The 19,464-nt window shown below is 43.4% G+C and overlaps 1 protein-coding gene across 1 annotated transcript in view; it reads left to right on the forward strand.

Annotated features, from left to right (window-relative positions):
• Nucleotides 1-19,464, forward strand: part of SEMA7A (semaphorin 7A (JohnMiltonHagen blood group)) — a 56,852-nt gene that overhangs the window by 20,353 nt on the left and 17,035 nt on the right. Inside the window, exons 2-5 of the mRNA XM_077264105.1 lie at nucleotides 13,073-13,203; nucleotides 13,297-13,329; nucleotides 13,450-13,545; nucleotides 14,776-14,866. Of these exons, the coding sequence (XP_077120220.1) occupies nucleotides 13,073-13,203; nucleotides 13,297-13,329; nucleotides 13,450-13,545; nucleotides 14,776-14,866 (351 nt within the window). The remainder of the gene's footprint in view (nucleotides 1-13,072; nucleotides 13,204-13,296; nucleotides 13,330-13,449; nucleotides 13,546-14,775; nucleotides 14,867-19,464) is intronic.

Below are 19,464 nucleotides of genomic sequence, written 5' to 3' on the forward strand. Positions count from 1 at the left end.
TGTTATGGTGTGTCACTAAAGTGTCACACATGTTAAATTACAACACAGACACAAACGTATAAAAGGAAATATATTATTACTAGCTGAAGAGCTCGGCGTTGCCCAGGCATAGTAACTGACTGTGGTTAGCTATAACACTTCACTTCTCTCATTTTCCCATCACGCCTCTCATTTCCCCCATCACATCTCTCATTTCCCCCTCACTCCTCTCATTTTCCCCCAAACACCTCTCATTTTGACCTCACACCTCTCATTTTCCCCTCAGTATATGCCTGTATGCCATCTCCCCTGTAAATAGTACATACCTGTATGTCATCTCCTCCTGTTTATAGCATATACCTGTATGTCATCTCCCCTGTATATAGTATAGACCTGTATGCCATCTCCCTTGTAAATAGTATATTCCTATATGCTTTCTCCTCCTGTATATAGTATATACCTGTATATCATCTCCTCTGTATATACTATATACCTGCATGTCATCTCCCCTGTATATAGTATATACCTGTGCATCATCTCCCCTGTATATATTACATACCTGTGTGTCATCTCCTCCTGTATATAGTATATACCTATGCGTCATGTCCTCCTGTATATAGTATATACCTGTATGTCATCTCCTCCTGTATATAGTATATACCTGTGTGTTATTTTCCCTTTATATAGTATATACCTGTATGTTATATCCTCCTGTATATAGTATATACCTGTATGTCATCTCCCCTGTATATAGTATATACTGCACCTGTGTGTCAACTCCCCTGTATATATTATATACCTGTATGTCATCTCCTCCTGTATATAGTATATACCTGTGTGTGTCATCTCCTCCTGTATATAGTATATACCTGTATGTCATCTGCTCCTGTATATAGTATATATCTGTATGTCATCTCCTCCTGTATATAGTATATACCTGTATGTCATCTCCCCTTTATATAGTATGTACCTGTATGTCATCTCCTCTTGTATATAGTATATACCTGTATGTCATCTCCTCCTTTATATAGTATATACCTGTATGTCATCTCCCCTTTATATAGTACAAGCTTTGTCCTGTGTTGCCTGTATTAATTATCAGAGCTCAGATTAATTAACTGTAGAAAAATAGAAGCTGAGCTGTGATTGGTTGCTATTGGCAGCCTGATAAATCCCCAGCCAACAGGAAGCCCTCCTCCCTGGCAGTATATATTAGCTCACACATACACATAATAGACAGGTCATGTGACTGACAGCTGCCGTATTTCCTATATGGTACATTTGTTGCTCTTGTAGTTTGTCTTCTTATTAATCAGATTTTTATTTTTGAAGGATAATACCAGACTTGTGTGTGTTTTAGGGCGAGTTTCATGTGTCAAGTTGTGTGTGTTGAGTTGCGTGTGGCGACATGCATGTAGCGACTTTTGCGAGATGAATTTTGTGTGGCAACATGCGTGTAGCAACTTTTTGTGTGTCGAGTTGCATGTGACAGGTTAGTGTAGCAAGTTGTGTGCAGCAAGTTTTGCGCATGGCGAGTTTTGCGCGTGGCGAGTTTTATGTGTGGTGCCTTTTGAGTATGTGCAAGTTTTGTGTGAGGCAACTTTTGCATGTGTTGCAACTTTTGTGCATGTGGCAATTTTTCCGTGTGTGCCAGTTTTGCCTTTGGCGAGTTTTCCATGAGGTGAGTTTTGCACGTGTGGCGAGTTTTGCGTGAGCCTAGTTTTGCATGTGGCAAATTTTGCGCGTGGCGAGTTTTGAGTGGCGACTTTTGTGTTTCGACTTTTATGTGGCGAGGTTGGTGTATGTGTGGTGACATGTGTGCTGAGGGTGGTATATGTGTTCAAGCATGTAGTGTATGTCATCTCCTCCTGTATATAGTATATACCTGTGTGTGTCATCTCCTCCTGTATATAGTATATACCTGTATGTCATCTGCTCCTGTATATAGTATATATCTGTATGTCATCTCCTCCTGTATATAGTATATACCTGTATGTCATCTCCCCTTTATATAGTATGTACCTGTATGTCATCTCCTCTTGTATATAGTATATACCTGTATGTCATCTCCTCCTTTATATAGTATATACCTGTATGTCATCTCCCCTTTATATAGTACAAGCTTTGTCCTGTGTTGCCTGTATTAATTATCAGAGCTCAGATTAATTAACTGTAGAAAAATAGAAGCTGAGCTGTGATTGGTTGCTATTGGCAGCCTGATAAATCCCCAGCCAACAGGAAGCCCTCCTCCCTGGCAGTATATATTAGCTCACACATACACATAATAGACAGGTCATGTGACTGACAGCTGCCGTATTTCCTATATGGTACATTTGTTGCTCTTGTAGTTTGTCTTCTTATTAATCAGATTTTTATTTTTGAAGGATAATACCAGACTTGTGTGTGTTTTAGGGCGAGTTTCATGTGTCAAGTTGTGTGTGTTGAGTTGCGTGTGGCGACATGCATGTAGCGACTTTTGCGAGATGAATTTTGTGTGGCAACATGCGTGTAGCAACTTTTTGTGTGTCGAGTTGCATGTGACAGGTTAGTGTAGCAAGTTGTGTGCAGCAAGTTTTGCGCATGGCGAGTTTTGCGCGTGGCGAGTTTTATGTGTGGTGCCTTTTGAGTATGTGCAAGTTTTGTGTGAGGCAACTTTTGCATGTGTTGCAACTTTTGTGCATGTGGCAATTTTTCCGCGTGTGCCAGTTTTGCCTTTGGCGAGTTTTCCATGAGGTGAGTTTTGCACGTGTGGCGAGTTTTGCATGAGCCTAGTTTTGCATGTGGCAAATTTTGCGCGTGGCGAGTTTTGAGTGGCGACTTTTGTGTTTCGACTTTTATGTGGCGAGGTTGGTGTATGTGTGGTGACATGTGTGCTGAGGGTGGTATATGTGTTCAAGCATGTAGTGTGTGGCGCATGTTGTGTGTGTTCATATCCCCGTGTGTGGTGAGTATCCCATGTCGGGGCCCCACCTTAGCAACTGTACGGTATATAATCTTTGGCGCCATCGCTCTCATTCTTTAAGTCCCGCTTGTTCACATCTGGCAGCTGTCAATTTCCCTCCAACACTTCTCTTTTCACTTTTTCCCCATTATGTAGATAGGGGCAAAATTGTTTGGTGAATTGGAATGTGCGGTGTTAAAATTTCGCCTCACAACATAGCCTATGACGCTCTCGGGGTCCAGACGTGACTGGAATAGACCTAAAATAAGCATACTATCGTACATGACTGGTGGTAAAGGAAACAGAAAAATAAAAGATTACATGGCATAACAATAGTATAAAGATGACTTATGTAAAGTAATAAAGCAAGTTAGGTATGGAGGTAGAATATCCACCTCAACAAGGTCAACAGTGGCAACAAACAAGGATTATGCCAGTCATGAACAGCCCATAACATGTCATGGGGGGTTTGTGGAATTATTTTTTTGCAGAGGACGGCAAACCTTCTTCCAAATATCTTGCAAGTGGCATGTATATCACCCAATAACTCTTTTTTTTCATGTAACCCTCTAGTAATTATCTAGACGTTGTTTCCCTGATTTTGTACTGGGCTTTTATAGACTGCATCTTCTGTGATCTTCGAATACCTTCAGCTTAGGAATGCTATTAGAGAAACGATAAACTTTCTTCAAGTTTCACTATCTTCTTTTTCTAAGAGCTCCTGATGTATTTTTACATAGTGAAACTGTTGAATGGTGTTTAGTTAATGCTTCACTTAGCATAACTTAATGCTTTGATGAAGCTGTTGAAGAGGATGACTGTAAGGAAGTGGTTAACAGCTTTTTACTTATAGAATTTAGCTTATAGAATTTAGCTAGTTTAGTACAGATTAATTCACTATACATTAGTAGTGTAATTTAAATATTCCAAAATGAAGAAAATTAGAAGGCCCCTTTCACTCTGTGTCTCACAGGGGCTTATGTCTGAACTCCCTGCAAAATGATTGTTAGTAGACTGTGCCTGGGTGTCCACCTTCAGTAGGCATACACACCGGAAAATGACGCATGACAGAGCAGACGGAAACTAGGTCTGCACCATTATAGTCAATGGCCCTGTCGGAGCATATGCCCAAAACCTGTTTTGCGGGGGGTTCGGACTTAAGCCCAGATGAGACCACTAAAGCACCCTAAGACACATATTTCTGATGCGATCTCTGTTGGGTTCTTTGTTTCATTTTCTGGTCCTACTGTCTGCTATTTTGAATTTGCTGATGTTCTTTTCCCTCAAATTTACCTCTTAAGAGTCACATATAAAATGGTTTAAGGGTGTGTTTGCTGATTTTGCACCCTTTCTGGGTGAAGATCAGGAGAATCCTTAACCCCTTTCCGACATTGGGCGTAATAGTACGGCCACGTCGGAATCCTTCCCTTTAATGTGAGCTCCGGTGCTGAGCCCACATATTTCCCAGCACATGTCAGCTGTTTTGAACACCTGACATGTACCTTTAACATTCACGGATGGAATCACAATCCACATGCAGCTGTTAACCTGTTAAATGACGCTGTCAATCTCTTACAGCTGCATTTAACTCGCGCTTTCGGTAAGCTCGCCGGAAATCTCTCCCATCGGTGACCCCGTCACGTGATCGCGGGTCACTGATGGGTTGGCATGACAACCAGAGGTCTCCAGCAAACCTCTATGGTTGTCATAGCCGGATTGCTTTGAGAGCCGCCCAGTGGTCGGCACCCATACATAGTGAGCATTTCTGCTACATACAGGCAATATTTAAAAATATTAAAAAAGTAAAAAAATATATAAAAGTTCAAATCACCCCTTTCGCCCCATTCAAAATAAAGGAATAATAAAAAAAATCAAACATACACATATTTGGTATCGCCATGTTCACAATCGCCCAATCTATCAATATAAAAAAATTAACCCAATCGCTAAATGGGTAACGAGAAAAAAATTAAAAATGCCAGAATTAGGTTTTTTTGGTCGCTGCTACATTGCAATCAAATTAAATTTTAATTTTAAGTAACTACATAATTGCCTTCAGATGGATATGTTTTGTATCAGCAAGAACAATGTGTGTACAGCTGTTATTTCTTTTTTATGTTCTCATTGTCTCTCAACCTTTAATTGTCTTATGCTATTACTAATGTAACAGTTCCATGGTTGCATAAAGAACTACTTTTATAAATGGCTTGTGATATGACGAAGTGTAGGAAAGTCTTTATAGAAAACACAGCTATATCTGTTAGAGGCAATCTGTCAGTAGGCATCTAGCCAAGCTGTTGGGTGAACAGAAGTTCCTGAATCCCTCATCAGCTCTTAATTATATAATGTAGAACAAAGCAATGATCCATACATCCAAAATTAAAATCCAGTATTTATTGGGCAATTTCGTAAAACATTTTGCAGAAAAACATGTACAAGGTCCATTTTACAGATATATTTTTTGAACTTCCTTAATCTTATTTTAATTTTGATCGTGCTGGACTCTAATTTATCCTCAGTTCTGGAGACATCTCCATACATACAGCTCTGGCAAAAATTAAGAGACCACTGCAAAATTTTCAGTTTGTTTGATTTTTCTCTTTATAGGTATATTTTTAAGTAAAATGTAAATTGCTTTTTTATTCTATAAACTACTGACAACATATCTTCGAATTTCCAAGCACTAAATTTTGTATTTATTTTCAGAAAATGAGAAATGGTCAAAATAACAAAAAAATGCATTGCTTGCAGACCTCAAATAATTCTAAGAAAACAAGTTCATTATCATTTAGAAACAATAATACTAATGTTTTAACTCAGGAAAAGTTCAGAAATCAATATTTTGTTGAATAACCATGATTTTTAATCACAGCTTTCATGCGTCTTGGCATGCTTTCCACCAGTCTTTCACACTGCTTTGGGGTGACATTATGCCACTCCTGGTACAAAAATGTAAGCTGTTCTTCATTGTTTGATGGCTTGTGACTATCCATCTTCCTGTTGATTACATTCCAGAGGTTTTCAATGGGGTTCAGGTCTGGAGATTGGGTGGGCCATGACAGGGATTTGATGTGGTGGCCCTTCATCCACACATTGATTGACCTAGCTGTGTGGCATGGTGCATTGTCCTGCTGGAAAAAAACAGTCCTTAGAGTTGGAGAACATTGCCTGAGCAGAAGGAATCAACTGTTTTTCCAGGATAACCTTGTATGCGGCTTGATTCATACGTCCTTCGAAAAGATTAACCTGCCCAATTCCAGCCTTGCTAAAGCATCCCCAGATCATCACCGATCCTCCACCAAGTTTCACAGTGGGTGCAAGACACTGTGGCTTTTATGACTCTACAGGTCTCTGTCTAACCATTAGACGACCAGGTGTTGGGCAAAGCTGAAAATTAGACTCATCAGAGAAGATTACCTTACTCCAGTCCTCTTTGGTCCAATCCTTATCTTTGGCAAACTTCAGCCTTGCTCTCCTTTGCTTCTCATTGATGAAAGGCTTTTTTCTACCTTTACATGACATCAGCCCTGCTTCTAGGAGCCTGTTACAAACTGTTCTTGCCATGCACTTCACCCCAGCTGCCATTTACCACTCCTTTTGTAGGTCTTTTGATGTCATCCTGTGGTTGCTGAGTGACATTCGAATAAGATGACGGTCATCCCGGGCAGTGGAGAGTCGTTTTGGCCCTCTGCCGGTCTGTAGCTTTGTTGTCCCCAATGTCTGCTGATTGACCTTGTTGTTATGGCCTGCCATCTTAGAAATTTTAAGGATGGAGGCAACATGACTCTCACTGTATCCCTCTGCTAGTAAAGCCAGAATTGAGCCCTTCTTTTCCTCACTCAAGACTTTTCTTTCCAACTCCTTTGGCATGGTTAAAAGTTATTTTTTTCATTCCTATACACTTTTGGGATATTACTAGCACTTGTTTTGCCACCCAGCTTGTCCTATTGTAAGAGGACTGTGAAAACTACAGCAGGGTTGTTTATACTTTCCTTCATTAAATAAGATTTGTTTGAGGTGATCACCTAATCAGAAGCACATTAAGTAGAATGAGGTGTACTCTGGTTGGAATTCAAGTGACACTGGAATGGAATGGCTGTCAGACATATAGAGAAGCTGATTTTTATAAAACTGTGCAGTGGTCTCTTAATTTTTGCCAGAGCCGTATATGTAACTGGTATTAGCAGCTATGGTCCTACAATTTAGGATTTAGCCCATTTTCACACATAGTATTTTGGTTGGTATTTTGCATCAGTATTTGTACGCCAAAATTAAAAAAAGTGGAATAATATCATGTTGTGATGATCTTCGGTAAGTATGGGGGGCCTTAAACCATCCCTGGAACTGGGATCCTAACTATCCCTGTCCAGGGGGTACTCTTGATGGTAGAGAGGCCCGAGTCTCCAACCTTAGTTTGCTCCTGATATTCCCTTAAGCTGTCCCCTTCCTCCCACAGGAGGCATGGGACAGATATGTTAGTGTATAAATATGTAAGACAAACAGGGATATCAAAAAGCAACTTGCATACAAAAACACTCACCAAGGGTAGAGAGCAATATATGGAACGACAGGCAAATACTAACTAAATGGTTATAGGATAATAGAGAAAGCATACACCTGAAAACAGCATGCAACAATCTCCAGCAGCAACTAAGAACTCCAACATCAGCACAACAACTCCAGCAAGCCAAGAAGTAAACTTCCACAGGTGGGGATGAAAAAGTCTGGCCAGGTTTTATAGAGAGAAAAAATGAGCAGGTCAGGATTAGCTGTGAGATGAGCTGAAGTCTCCAACCAGCATACAAAGAGTCATTAACCTCTTCCACGCAAAAACAAAGTCCATTTAATATGAGGAACAAAACACAGGCTAAATGGAAAACCTGTGATTCCCAATATGTAATGATCGCCTAAACCCAGATCTCCCAGGAGGAAGTGACACACTCGTGACAAATAAACACAAAGAAACAGTGTAATGTAAACATTTCCACCACCTACGTAAGTATGTACATCCTGAAATATGATATTCTTCTATACAACACACCACATGTCAGCTTATATTGACAGAACAAATCCCATGGTTTAAAACCTTTGTATGCCCTTTTGATCTATTTAATTCAGAATTTCCTAGTTCTCAATTAGGAGGGCAAGGGCATAGCTTTAGGTGGTACAGAGGTAGCATGGCACTGGACCTCTTTGCCCTCAAGGCCCTTTGCTTTGTTTAGGTGCTATGCCCATTTTATTGTAAGATGTTCTGGCTTGCACAGGTTATATAACAATGAATCTATATTTGGACAGTATAATAAACTATGCATATTAAACTCTGTATGAAAGTGATATGTTGACTTCTCCATGTTCTAAGGATTTTATTAGAGATTATTTTATTTTTTATAGATGTAGCACAAAAATTTTCATTGGCATTTACAGCCTGTCAAAATACATTTTTAGGTTGTTCAATAGATATCTTCTATTTTTCATCATTTGCTTTTGAATTTTTTTTAATCACTATAGAAAACATATTCCTTCTATGTGGCCATCTTCTGGAAGACCAAGCTGTTAGAAAATTAATTGAATATATGCAGACTGGACCAATTAGGATAAAAAAAAATAATCTAGCTTAAGAAAATAACATTTTTTAATAATAGAGGAAGTGAAGTAATGCTTTAGAAATTTATCAGGAAACATTTCAGACCTAATGCGACATTACGACAATGTTGTAACTTAACTGGTTGCTTACTTCACAGCTGAAGCATTGCTTTTATAAGGTTTGATGAAAACTAGTGATGAGCGAGCACTAAAATGCTATAGTATTCATTACTTGAGTCGAGCAAAGCGTAATGCTCGGGTGCTCGACCTGAGTAACGAGTAAAATTGATGTCAATGGGAAACTTAAGCATATTTTCAGCGAAGGTCGGATGGGGTCTAAAAATTGCTGAAAATGATAGAAATAGTGTAGAAATGGTATGGTAACAGCATGAGGAAGACCCGTGGAAGTGTGTCTGAATCCAACGTTGCTGCTGGGAGCAATGTTGTCATAGTATTACGACACATTTATGAACTGACAATAAAGCATACAAAACCGCAGTTAAGAAATATTCTTTCCAAGATAATGACTTGTATATAACGCAAAATAAATAATAGAAAAAAAAATGCTCCCACACCTTGGGCTGTATTTACACATAGTGTTTTGCTGCTTGTTTACACATTTGCATTGCTTTTAGTGGTGATAAAAACATTCTACAGAAAATTAAATTTGATTATTTTAATACCTTATCTGTCCATGTGATGTGGGAGACATAATCAGACACATCCTGCTTAATTTATGAAGGAGAGACCCTGAAATTCACAATTTTTTCAGGGTCATTAGGCGGCCATCACTATTGCCAGAGGGTCATCAGGAGTCCCTCACTCTAATTTTAGAGGACCAGCAGCCAGCCCTCACTAAGCATTTTTGGAGGGCCAGCAAATGACTATGCATTCCCTAGCCGTATATTGCTACTGCAATATCATTTATGCATCTGAGGTAGGCAAATTTTCTTTTTCGTATTAATGCTGGAAAGTTTGAAACTTGGATGGTCAGCAGGCAGCCCTCTCAATTTATAGAGGGACAGCAGGTATCCCCCACTATTTTTAGAGGGCCAGGCATCTTGTGGACAGATGAGACCAAGATAGAGTTTTCTTGGTAAAGCACATCATTTTACTGTTTCCTGTAAATGGAATGAGGCCCACAAATAAAAGAACACGGTAGTTACAGTGAAATATGGTGGAGGTTCAAAGATATTTTGGGGTTGTTTTGCTGCCTCTGGTCCTAGGTGCCTTGACTGTGTTCAGGGCATCATGAAATGTGAAGGTTCTCAGAGGATTTTGAGTCACAATATAGTGCCCTGGGTCTTAAAGCTGGGTTTACATCCCAGGACATGGATCTTTCAGCAGGACAATGACTCAAAACATACTTAAAGAAGCTCCCAGAAATAGATAGAAGCAAATCACTCGAGAGTTCAGAAGTGGTAATTCCAGCTCCAGTAGAGTAAAGTGTCCCATCGCTACCTCTTACATACAGACGCTAGAGAGAAACTGTGAATGGGCACATTAAGTCAGTTAATTTTCCTAGGTTTGATGATTTTCTGAGTAGAAAACAACATAAAAAGCCTGAATCAGTCAATGAGTACATGGAAAAAATCAGCAGCAAGGCTTAGAATTTACAAGGCAGTAATCCCTGACTAGATAACTGTCACATGCTATACCTACTGCCAAACCTCACTGTGCAAATAAGAGCGTTATTATTGTATAATATAGAAGGGATTTTAACTGGCCCAGAAAATATATTTTCTTGTACACGGAAGCAAAAACACTACATGAGCGCAAGTAACACTGACAGCTTTGATAAATTTCTTATTACAGACCACCATAAAAAAAACATTAATTGGTCAATGAATCCATCGGAAAAATCAACTGCAAGGCAACATTTCCAGGGCAAGCAGTCTAGAAATATGGCCGCTTAGTATCAAGGCCTGTGGGTGGATGGCTGCATATTTATGCCTTTGTTCCAAGGACTGGGGTAGGGACTACTGAACGCTGCGCTGACTTGGATGCTGACGGTGGTTGCAAGTATGCAGCGACAGTTGCAGAGTGGGAGTCATCTTCGCCTGCATCAAGAACAGGGGAAGAGGCAGTGGTGTCACCTGCAGACACTGTTTCTAGACCCTAGCGTTCAGCCCAAGTAGTCCGGTGCTTTGCTTGCATGTGCCTGAGCATGCTGGTGGTAGTAAGGTTGGTAGTTGTGCTGCCCCTGCTGATGCTGGCATGGCAGATGCTGCAAATGGCCTTTTTAGGGGTTAACTGGACTGTCTTTAAATAAGCACCAGACTCGGGAACACCTAACCCTTGGCTTGGCAACTTCGCTTGTGTTGGGTGTTCTGGGAAACACTTGCCCGTCTTGTGTCTCTGGCCACCCCACTGCCTGTTGTGGTGCTGAGGATCCCTCCCCCTGTGCGCTGCAGTTCTCACTCTGTATGTCACCTTCCCAGGTTGGCTCAGTGACTTCATCGTCCACCACCATGTTTTCCACTTCCGCACCCTGGTTCTCCTCCTGACTTGCTGACATAACAACACCACTTATTGGCAATTGTGTCTCTTCATCATCCAGCTCTTGCCCCAGTAATTGCATTGTCTCGCCATCGCCTTCTGGTGAGCGTGGCTGCTCAAATATTTGGGCATCGCTGCTTTGATCTCCTCATGTCCCGCTTGAAACGGGCAGGGCAAGAGGCCAGAATCTATTAATGGAAATGTGAACAGACCTTCGGAGTGTCCAAGTGTGGAATCACTTGTTTCCTGGCACTCAGCATGGTGGGAGGAAGGAGGATCAGTGTGAGGATTATGTGGTCCAGAATCATGGCTACTGAGACTGGACCGTGTGGAAGACAGGGTTGTTCTGACAAAGTGACTGGAAGCATTATCTGCTATCCATCCAACAACCTTTTCAAACTGTTCTGGCTTCAAGAATGGTGTTCCGCGCCCCTCTACAAAGTGGGACAGCACGCTAGATCGACATGATGTGTGTTTGTTGTGCTCCCGCGGCAGGCACAGTTTTACTTTGCCCATGGCCTAGGTCTCTGCCCTCATCATCAGCATCAGGTCCACTTCCCCATCCCTTACCATACACATTGCCCATTTTAAATTACCTATGCTGAGATCTCATCTCCTGAGATCTCCATCTGTGAATGCACCGCCCCGGCGGCCATTTTCCTGGAGTCCATCGCACAGGAAACCATGGGATTACCGGGGCTCTGGCCTTTCACAAAATGTTGGCAGAGCCCCAGCAGCATGGGAGACCCCTGCAGCAGCACTGCGCAGCACTGGCTGACACCCCCGCAGTGCCAGCCGGGCACCCGCAGCATGGGAGACACATGCAGAGCACCAGGCAGCAGTGCCGGACACCCGCCACAGCACCACCGTACACCACCACAGCGCCGCCGGGCATCGGAGACACCCGCAGAGCACCGGGCAGCAGCGCCGGACACCTGCAGCAGTGCCAGACACCCACAGCGGTGCGCCACACATCGGAACACCCCACATCCCAGCCTGCAGCATCACCCCACTCCTGCCTCCTCCAGCAGCGACCCTGGGTCCCTGCTTCACCGCAGCCACCACCCCGGTAAGCAATAAGATGCATGGATTATAACAAGCATCACCATTTTATTTAAAAAAAATCCTATTTTTCTCCTCAAAATTTGGGGTGCATCTTATAATCCGGCGCATCTTATAAAGCGAAAAATATGGTACCTCTGATAACCACCCCATTTACATGATTCTATTGGTTATCATGCCAGTTGTATGGGTTGTTTCCCAGTGCCATTTTTCCACATAGAAAACAGGTTCTGCGACAATTTTAAATGTTTTTGCCTTGTTGAGGTGTTTGTGTTTGTTACCAAATAAATATTTGCATTGTTCAAATTTGGGAAGTGCAACCGATCTTTAGTTACGTGTCATTCCTCTTTTATGAATCACAGAAATACACACTATGTGGCATTAAAAGTACCTAATTGCTCTACTTTAGTGGTTAAATATAATGACATTTTCATTTTGTTTTGAAGGGGCTGTCCATATTATTTTAACAAATGTGTTTGGGAAACGATTTTGTAGCTTTTACTAATCGATAAGTATTCTATGTTCTCCTCTGCAGTTATCAAAGGGCCATATGACCAGACCTTTCCAGCCTCCTCTAATTAAAAGCAGCTTTTCAAGTACAATGTTTTACAATTGGAGGAGGCTGATGGACAGGCAGATATTCAGGAGGCACTATGTCCCACCTATAGATCTTACCAGCCCATTTACATATAAGAAACGTGGATTTCTTTGGAATAAGACATCATATCACAGATATCAAGATATAATTTTATTCATCTTCCTGTGGCCTACATGCCCATATAGATGGCTTAGGAGGGTTGATCCTACTGTCATATTCTCTTTAATTCAGGATAAAATGTATTTCCCTCTGTTCTTAGATACAAATAAAATCCAGGTCTCCGTCGTTTGCACATCTGTGCCCTTGCTGATTATCCATATTTTCCCTCTCTGATATCTAATTAGTGCAGTCAGTTTGCTATTTCTTCTTAGTCGTCTTCTTTTTTTTAATACTCTTCATTTTCCCCACAGCGGAATGGTCTATTTCTCTACCTACAGAGGAGCCAAATGCTGTCTACTACTTATCAGAAAATAATTCTTTGTATATTGGAGGAGATGAAATTTTGTATCATTTTGATTCTGAGACAATGCAGAATTACTCGGTATATAAATGTCTTCTTACTACTAAACAATTAAAGATAAAATTTAATTTATGTTTCTATTATACTATATATTCATTTTCATTATTTTTCTAGTTTGAAGCTCAACCTAAAAACTGTATGGGAAAGGTAAGTTACTAGTCTTTCCACAATCATGTGAAATCTCGTACTCCCTTTCTGTACACACAATTACCATTTTATTTACCTCTCAAATCCCAATGTATTAAACTGATTTTCTTTTCTTTGCAGCCTTATTGTAAGAATTATGTAACATTTGTTGGTCTGCTATTAGGAAAACTCACTGTCTGTGGTACGAATGCGTACCAGCCTGGCTGCTGGGCTATGGTAGGTTTCAATATTCTAATTGTTCTTCACTAAATCAATTTTCCCAAAATTACTTTTCTATTTGTATAATGGACCCTGTATGTGATCTACACTTTCTATAAACTTGAATGGAATACAGATTAACACAAATGTGTTTACTATGGTTTAATACCAGTTAGTTTTTTTAAAATTAATTTAAGATATTTATCCACATACGTTTGGTAAATCTGCACAACAGACAGACAATGAGGCCTGATACACGAAGGTTGGCGTTGGTCATGCCGGTCTTGATGAGATGTGCTGGAGTCAGATGCTCTTCATGAATCATGAGCATCGAACGAGTGGCGTGCACCTTTGCCAAAGATCCTAGCACAGTCCCTCCTGGAGTAATATTTGTGATGTAGCGAACGCCGCTGCTCATCATGAATTTGAAAAGCGGTGGTCACCATGCCCCCATCCCACCCCACTCTAGGTTTGCACACTTTGGCAAAAATGGAGTGAGAATGTCAAAAGTCACATAATTTTAGAGCAGCCTCCAATTGCAAAAAATTATGTGACTTTACTAAGCCTTTTACGAAAATTTTGATGAATTGGACCCATTGTTTCCATCGGATGGTCACTTTATGGTACCTCTCCTTCTTGCATTTGAAAAATGCCTTGTGCCTAGCTGTGTGTTAAGCAGCACTGGTCTATAATAGCACATGCAAACAAAAATGCATTTTAGCAAACCTCCTCGATGAGGAGGCGTGCTGGAGTCAGTAATTAATCTGGCATGTCTGAAAAGTAGCATGCAAATCCATATGCACCTCACCATAAAGAACACCGCCACTTGTCATGAATTTGACGAGCAAGGGTTGCCAAACCCCTGTCCCACCCAAAATCCTCTCACTTTGCTGCAGCTGGGCAAAAATGGCGTAAGATTTTCGGATAGCCTCCCATTTTGCCAAAATGTGATTTTTCAAAGCTTTTTACACCAGAATTCTAGTGTAAAGGCTTTGATAAATCTGACCCTGTAAGTTCATATTAATAATGAGCATTATGTGGAAAGTTTTTAGGTGCCTGCGTATGTGTATGTTATGTCCCTAATGTCTCCTACTGAAGTATTATTTGTGAGGTTGTTTTGTCATTTTATATGGTTTAATATTCAGAAAAGACCTGTTCATTTTGATACTATCTCTTCATTTTGATGATTTTTTCCCAAGCAAACAGAAATCAACTGTAAAAGTATTGATACATAGGTCTGTGTTTCAGGTTGGTGAAACATTTAACAAGCTTCAAGATTCTTGGGCTTATCAATTGGCTCCTCGCAGTCCAGTGTCCAATTATACCATTTTAATTGCAGGTAACTATTGCAAATCTGTTAATTTACAATGTATACAACAGGCATGTCAAACTCAGGGTACCCCGAGGGCCACATGAGTAACAAAAGGTTGTTGCGAGGGCCGCACACAGCAGCTAATGTCACACACGTATTGCAGCGCCCCAGAGTCCTGGTCGTTGCAGTACTGATGCTCTGCCGCTAAGGGGGGCTATGGTACGTCTGATGGCACTGAAGGAGTTCACCTGACCAGGTATCACAGACACCAATGCACTTCACAGTCTGGCCTCCAGGGGGAGCTAAGGGTACTATGTATTAGGCCACTCCTCACAATCTGGTAAAACTGGGGGTTGGATAGGAAGTTAGACAGAAGCTGACTGGGAATCGAACAGGCAACATCCTGCGGCAGAGGGTGTTGCGGGGAGAGACTCAGGGGGGTCCCTGTCAGGGGTGGGATCCTGACAGAGGCCTAGCGAACAGAGAGAACGTTACGGGACCGCGCCTGCACTAGATAGCGGCGGTGCCCTAAGAAAGGACAAGAAGCGAGGTATATTGTGCTGAGTGAGAAACGAGATCAACGCAACAAGGAGAAATACCAGTAGGAGTCGTGCTGTAAGACGAGGCAACATCCTACTGAGGCGCGTAGCCGGTGGCCGGAACGCCGAGGAGGTACTAGGCTCCAAGCAGTACTTCAAACCTACGGCAGGACAGTCAGCTATAGGCGGGCTGTCTCACACCAATCACCTACGAAGACATAGGGGGCAACCAGTGGAGAGGGGCGACACTAGGGTCCCGGAAGAGCTCCGAGCCTACCCGTCATACGGGTGCGTCCTAGCCATACCATCTGGGGGACGAAGAAGAACATCAGAATCGAGTTGTGAGGGAACACGAGAAACAGACACAACAGTTGTGGGGACTATCCCGTGAGCACAGCAGGGGAGGACCGCAACACACAAGCGCTAGAAGGTAGGCACAGATTTCCACCTGCAAAGGGAACTCTGGAGGTGCCATCGGACCGGCCGGACTTGTGCAGCCTGGTTAACCGTATTCCGGACTGAGGATCCTGAAGCCTTCAGTAAAGAGGTAAAGAGACTGCAACCTGGTGTCCTCGTTATTTACTGTGACCAGCACTGCACCGCACTACCACCACCATCCACACCTTTCATTGGGCGCCCCTCAGCAGGGTCACGGACCGGGTCTAGCCACCGTGACAACCCCAGAGCGGAGACCTAGAGGCCCGGTACCGGGTACCCCTCGGCTCTGCGGCAGTGGGGGCGCTACAACTTGGCGTCACGAACAGGATCTACTTAAGCCTGAAGAATCAGGTCATGTGTGCCTTGGAACTGTGATTTATTGTGCTTGGACTGTGACTTATTGCAAAGACTGTGTATTGCCATTTGCTGCCAAAACCGCTGCCATTACAGCGCTAAGGAGAGCGCAGGAGAAGAAGAAGGGCGTGGAGTGGGCGTAGACAAGCTGAAGAGCGCGAAAGACAATGGCCGCCCAGTCTAAGTATTTCTGCCCCTTGAGGACGTGTCCGTCAGCGGCCGAGATCCGCCCCCTGGTTCTCAATGGAGGGCGGAGACAAAGAAAGCGAAACCGCCCACGAAGGAGAGAGCGGGAAAAGGACCAGGAAGAAGAAGTCAGCGACATGGAGGACGCCATGGCGAGCCACCCGGAGTCAGAGCGTGGGGTAGGAGCAGAGGACTCCCCCAGCTACCCGGAGGGGCACCGCAACCAGGCCTCCACCGCTGATGTTGACTTCCTGCAGGCCGGAGTGGATGAGCTCGGCGACCAACTACGGCAGACGCAGCTGAGTACTGAGGCCGGGTGGAAGAAGACCTTCATCGGGAGCCTCATCAGACGTCTGTTGGCAGCCTCATCTGGTCCGGAGCAAGAAAGAAGTTCCAGCGCTTCGAAGCCAGAAAGCAAGGCCCTGCCGGAAAGCGAGGTGCTGCAAACGGGGATGACAACGCCACAGCGTGAGGCCCTGCAACTAGCGTCCCAGACCCCAGCGGAGACGGAGCAGATCGGCACCGGAGGGACCGCATCTGAAGCAGGTATGAAGAACGACCCTGCCTCGCCAGCAGAGGACTTGCTGATAGGCCCCGTCGCGGTACCCCCTCTCCCTGGCACCTATAGACTCCGGCGCCTTACACCCTGGGATCGGGCCACGGGTATGGAGCACTTCTTAAAGGCCCCGATCTCGCCGATCACCTTGCCGAGCGAGGTCTATGCGGAGCTACGGCCGCCAGAGCAAAAGTAAACCTCGATGCCATGGATATGTAAATAGTTAACTGCTTGTTTCCCTGCTTTTTGCTGCTTTAAACCCGACTAGGGTTATTCTTAAAGGGATCCCTTCGTTTACCCGGGATCCCTATTGCTTTTATTTTTGCTCCCTGTTCACCCATGTTATAAAGACTACCGAATCATGGACGGTGAATGATTCATAAACTTTTGTAAATAGTTTGCACTTTCTTAAAGGTGACCTCTACTGGTTTTATAAAAGAAAGGACTCTTTGCAAAGAAGCTGTTCCTGGAAGCAGTACCGGAGTCCTTGCTGCGTACGGACTTGCAGCTTGAGAAGTTGCACTACCTCATAGAGACTTGGTTCCTTCTTAAAGGGAACGTTCACCCATAGCACTTAAAGTATAATGATGCCTTAAGAGAAATAGTGATAATGCTTATATGTAAAGTTATATGTAGTCAGACAGTTGATAGTAAGAAATGTTTAATGATGTTGCTAGAAGAATGAGGACAGGAAGTGAACCCGTACGGGGTTAGTCGGTGAGTCCTCCTAGGAGCCATACAGAGATGGCTCGGTGATTCTGAACTGAGAGATGGAAGATAAGTTCTATACTGTGTATAGTAGCAGAAAGGCAGTAGGCCCGGGCTGAAAAGGGCGGTCCTGTAATAGAACGAGAGGCAGTAGGCCTGGGGCAGATAGACAGGCGGTCCTGCAGATGCAAAGATGGAAAATGAAGAAAAAGTTGATTAGCCTTATAATGTTTTATAGGAAGGTCTTTAGTGGATTCAGCATGTACGTCCTTAAAGGCAATGTTAAATTATTGTTCAGAAATTTGCACTAAGTAGAATACCCGGTTGGGTAAGAAAAGTTATTTATAGTACGTTATTTAAAGTATTTAACCATGTTTGTAACGTTCAAGTGTCCTCACCTCCCATAAAGGGAAGCTCTGTTTAAATTTGCTTATTGTTATCGCATTTTAAAATTGTATGTCTTTTTGCTGACATGTATTGTTGTTTTCTTCCCAGTCCAGGAGTACTGGATTTAACTGGGGGGGAGTGCAGCGCCCCAGAGTCCTGGTCGTTGCAGTACTGATGCTCTGCCGCTAAGGGGGGCTATGGTATGTCTGATGGCACTGAAGGAGTTCACCTGACCAGGTATCACAGACACCAATGCACTTCACAGTCTGGCCTCCAGGGGGAGCTAAGGGTACTATGTATTAGGCCACTCCTCACAATCTGGTAAAACTGGGGGTTGGATAGGAAGTTAGACAGAAGCTGACTGGGAATAGAACAGGCAACATCCTGCGGCAGAGGGTGTTGCGGGGAGAGACTCAGGGGGGGTCCCTGTCAGGGGTGGGATCCTGACAGAGGCCTAGCAAACAGAGAGAACGTTACGGGACCGCGCCTGCACTAGATAGCAGTGGTGCCCTAAGAAAGGACAAGAAGCGAGGTATATTGTGCTGAGTGAGAAACGAGATCAACGCAACAAGGAGAAATACCAGTAGGAGTCGTGCTGTAAGACGAGGCAACATCCTACTGAGGCGCGTAGCCGGTGGCCGGAACGCCGAGGAGGTACTAGGCTCCAAGCAGTACTTCAAACCTACGGCAGGACAGTCAGCTATAGGCGGGCTGTCTCACACCAATCACCTACGAAGACATAGGGGGCAACCAGTGGAGAGGGGCGACACTAGGGTCCCCGAAGAGCTCCGAGCCTACCCGTCATACGGGTGCGTCCTAGCCATATCATCTGGGGGACGAAGAAGAACATCAGAATCGAGTTGTGAGGGAACACGAGAAACAGACACAACAGTTGTGGGGACTATCCCGTGAGCACAGCAGGGGAGGACCGCAACACACAAGCGCTAGAAGGTAGGCACAGATTTCCACCTGCAAAGGGAACTCTGGAGGTGCCATCGGACCGGCCAGACTTGCGCAGCCTGGTTAACCGTATTCCGGACTGAGGATCCTGAAGCCTTCAGTAAAGAGGTAAAGAGACTGCAACCTGGTGTCCTCGTTATTTACTGTGACCAGCACTGCACCGCACTACCACCACCATCCACACCTTTCATTGGGCGCCCCTCAGCAGGGTCACGGACCGGGTCTAGCCACCGTGACAACCCCAGAGCAGAGACCTAGAGGCCCGGTACCGGGTACCCCTCGGCCCTGCGGCAGTGGGGGCGCTACAGTATTGTAACAGCAGTCATGAAAACAAGATATGAAGTAGTAATATGTAACAGCAACATATATTTGCAGTGCGCAACAGCAACTAATATATTTAACAAAAATACAGCAATTAAAAACTAAACATTTATTTGCTATCATTTTTTTAAATCATTAGTGTTTTGTCCTGAGGCTTGACACCTCTTTGTGCTAAC

This window comes from Ranitomeya variabilis, chromosome 5 (genome assembly GCF_051348905.1).
Source record: "Ranitomeya variabilis isolate aRanVar5 chromosome 5, aRanVar5.hap1, whole genome shotgun sequence".
Lineage (NCBI taxonomy): Eukaryota > Metazoa > Chordata > Amphibia > Anura > Dendrobatidae > Ranitomeya > Ranitomeya variabilis.